The sequence below is a fragment of the Octopus bimaculoides genome, chromosome 17 (genome assembly GCF_001194135.2).
Source record: "Octopus bimaculoides isolate UCB-OBI-ISO-001 chromosome 17, ASM119413v2, whole genome shotgun sequence".
Lineage (NCBI taxonomy): Eukaryota > Metazoa > Mollusca > Cephalopoda > Octopoda > Octopodidae > Octopus > Octopus bimaculoides.
In genome coordinates, this window is record NC_068997.1 from 47,744,009 (window position 1) to 47,747,978 (window position 3,970).

Sequence of the window (3,970 nt, forward strand, 5' to 3'; positions counted from 1 at the left end):
TATATATATATATATATATATATATATATATATATATTTATTTATCAGTTTCAGCTCAAAGCTGTGACCATGCTGGGACACTGCCATTTTGCTACACTGCTATTATTGAGAGCCTCCTCTGATATGTGGTATTTGGTGGATAAGAGAGTTTGACATTGCTACTCTCATTTGCACCTCCTGCCGCAAGGTAGGTTCATCTGAGAACCTATATATATATATATATATATATGAGGGTGCACTGAAAAGTTCCTGGCTGGAGGCCCAACATTCTGAGCTCTTTCACAGGACTTAGAAAAGCTGAAGGACTGCTGCCATAAGTACGTAAATCTGAGATAAAAATATGTTGAATAAAACCATAATTAACTGATCTTCCTGTGTATTCTTTTACCCAAAGCCAGGAACGTTTTAGCACCTCCTCGTGTGTGTGTGTGTGTGTGTGTCTCCCCACCCCCATACCATCCTGGTTCTGTCTCTTGTCTACAGTCTTCTTCTTTCCAGTTACTTACCCACTGTCTACTTTATTTCCTGCTTTTATAAACGTTAATACATTAAAACAAAGGTTAGTAGTAAAATGAAAATTATCCTTACTTCAAATCCAAAAATATCCAAGAGAGCCATCGATGTCACTTTTTCCCGTGGAGATCTGTAGACAATCTGGTTTATTCGTTCCACTAACCAGGTGAAAAGTCGACAATAGAGGGCTTTAGCAATGGCATCCCTGTAACAATTAAGCAATCATTAATACCAAATTAAAAGTCATTTTAATTATTTGTTTTTTTTTTATCGAATTAGTTTTTCTATATGTATACTGTTGATATTTGTTGAACTGGTGTCCCCTCTCCATTGTTTTCATTACATTTCAGCTGTTGTACACTTCTGTCTTCTTCAGATGTCTTGATTGGACTTGGTTGATGAATAACAATTTTGTACCTAATCCTTTATTTGATCCATGGAGATACACTGTTCTTCATTTAGCTTTGCATGCTTCTTGAGATTTTTGCTTCAGTTGAATATTTGTGAATTGTTTTAAGCCTGGGATTGAACTCAGCACTTCTAGTTGACTGCACCACATTAACCAATGTCTTTATCTACGAACAACCAAGTTCAACACAAGACACCTGAAGAAGGCTGGAGCATACAACAGCCAAAACATAATGAAAGCAACAATTAATATGAGGATACCAGTCTGACCAATATAAACAATATACATTATATAAATTCCTCATCTCAGAAATACAGAATTGTAGTTTTTTCTTTTATAAGTCGGTGAAAAGAGAAGCAGAACATATAAGCATTGAAGGCTACACTACAAGATTGGTGAGGCTGATGTAACTCATGTCCAGTTTGAACATTTGCAGATCACTTATTGTCACCATCACATTTAATGTCCACTTTCCCAAGGTTGTTTCGAAATGACTGAAGATTAGCATCACTCTTGAAACTTGGAGTACCAACAAATTTGAATCAAATTGTTTTGATACATACATATGTATGTATGTATGTATGTATGTGTGTGTGTGTGTGTGTGTGTGTTTGTGCATGTGTGTATTGTCAGTTAATGTTTCCTTTTCCATGCTTTCATGGGTTAGAAGGAATTTGTTGAGGCAGATTTATCTACAGCTGCATATCCTTGTTTCCAACCCTCACCTGTTTCCAAGCAAAGTAGTATTTTCCTGTAGCTAGGCAAGGTTTCCATTCATAAGAAACTAGAAATAAATGCTTTTGCTGGCATGTTGGTAATGCTATGTGGACAGTTCATTAATGTTGGTAATGCTGTATGGACAGTTCATTCATTCGCACATAAATACATATGGGATTATAGTCAAGGACCTATACCTTCATGGAATTACGGACCAACTGCCATACCTTCTTGAAGATGAGCTGTGAACTTATTCTCCTGTCTGTATTCTTTTATCCACTGTTTTATTGTTTATTCTTTTATCTACTAAAGCAGCGAGCTGGTAGAAACGTTAGCACGCCGAGCGAAATGCTTAGTGGTATTTCGTCTGTCTTTAAGTTCTGAGTTCAAATTCCGCTGAGGTCAACTTTGCCTTTCATCCTTTTGGGGTTGATAAATTAAGTACCAGTTCCATTCTGGGGTCGATCTAATCAACTGGCCCCCACCGCAACAAAAATTTCAGGCCTAGAGTAGAAAAGATCCTTTTATCTACTATTTTATTTCTATATACATTGTGAATTCTCTGTCTGGAACATCCCTACACGCTCACCTTGTCTCTGATGACGGAATACCCAGTGTATGGAGATGCTAGCCAATCTCGGGATATCCCAGAAACAGCTCTAAGACATGTAATAATTAATTAATTGACTGATTAATTAACTAATTAATTACTTCAAATTCGCCTTACTCTAATTAAATATTCTAAGTGATGTGAAATGCTTGCCCTCCCTAGGTCTTGTCCTTTTCCCTCTAATACATACATACATCATAAATTCCTTTTCTATCTATATTCATAGGTGCAGGAATGGTTCCAGGTTCAGTCCTGCTGCATGGCATCTTGGGCAAGTGTCTGCCACTATAGCACCCAGGCTGACTAAAACCTTGTGAGTGGATTTGGTAGAGGAAAACTGAAAGAAGCCCACTGAGTGTGTGTGTGTGTGTGTGTGTGTGTGTGTGTGTGTGTGTGTGGTATACATGTGTGTGTGGTGTGCATGTGTGCATATGTGTGTTTCAGTTTGTCCCTCACCACTGCTTGACAATTGGTTGGTTTGCTTACATTGCTGTAACTTAGCAGTTCAGCAAAAGAAACCAATAGAATAAGCACAAGGCTTTAAGATGATAAAAAAACCCCACAGGTACTGGGGTCAGTTTGTCTCACTAAATCCTTCAAAGCAGTGCTCCAGCATGGCCACTGTCCAATGACTGCAACAAGTAAAAGACAAAAGATTTCCGTGCTAGCAACGGTTGCATGAACGCACATTGAGGTTTTATTTTATAACTGGATGCTGTTCCTATCGTTAACCCATACCCGTTTAACCAATTAAAGGAGTTTTCATTCAATTCATTTTTGAAAGTGCAGAGCTAGCAGGTTACTAGTTGACCAGGAATTGCCAACAAACCACCCTGACTGTGGCTCAGAGATTTCAACACGCAAAGCACAAGGTGTAAACAATCACAGACACAGATTACACACACACACACACACACACACTTTCTCTCTCTCTCTCTCTCTCTCTCTCTCACACACACACACACACAAACACTTGCATACACACAGATATATCTGATGGTCTTCTGTATAGTTACAGTCTATGAAACACACGCATACACACATGCATGTATATTTTTGGCTATGCAAACAGGATAATAGTATGCAATATTATATCCATTATGGTATATCCATTTAGATCCGATTATTTACTTACAAATCAAGTTTCTTTCTCCTGTGTGGCCTTCCAGGTGAAGCATTGCACAGAGTAAGAAATTTAATCGAGAAGGTGTGACTAATCAGGCTCAAATGAGTGTATGTATGATTGTTTATATAAAACATACATACACATTTTCATATCTTTATAGATGAATACATATACACACACAAGCATATATGTATACAAATACATACTCATACGCATCTATATATATAAAAATGAGAATGTGTGTCTGTCTGTCTGTCTGTCTGTCTGTGTGTGTGTGTGTGTGTTCCCCTAAAACTCGAGAACTACACAACCAATTTCATTCAAATTTTACACATGTCTTACTTAGGGTTCCGGTTGTGTTTTAGTTAAAAAATTTTTTTAACTTCTTGCATAGTTCGAGCCCACAGCAACATCATATCTCCTCCACTATCTAAGTATTACGTGTCAAAAGTGAAACAAAAACACTCATGTCAAATACTTTCATTTTAAAGATGAAACTATTCCACTAATTTTTAACTTCTTGCATAGTTCGAGCCCACAGCAACATCATATCTCCTCCACTATTTAAGTATTACGTGTCAAAAGTGAAACAAAA

The 3,970-nt window shown here is 37.3% G+C and overlaps 1 protein-coding gene across 4 annotated transcripts in view; it reads right to left on the reverse strand.

The window, feature by feature from the left end:
* Nucleotides 1-3,970, reverse strand: part of LOC106881175 (unconventional myosin-XV) — a 324,434-nt gene that overhangs the window by 200,788 nt on the left and 119,676 nt on the right. For all 4 annotated transcript variants that reach the window (XM_052973940.1, XM_052973938.1, XM_052973939.1 and 1 more), the window contains one exon: nt 589-718. In XM_052973940.1, coding sequence (XP_052829900.1) covers nt 589-718 — 130 coding nt within the window. The remainder of the gene's footprint in view (nt 1-588; nt 719-3,970) is intronic.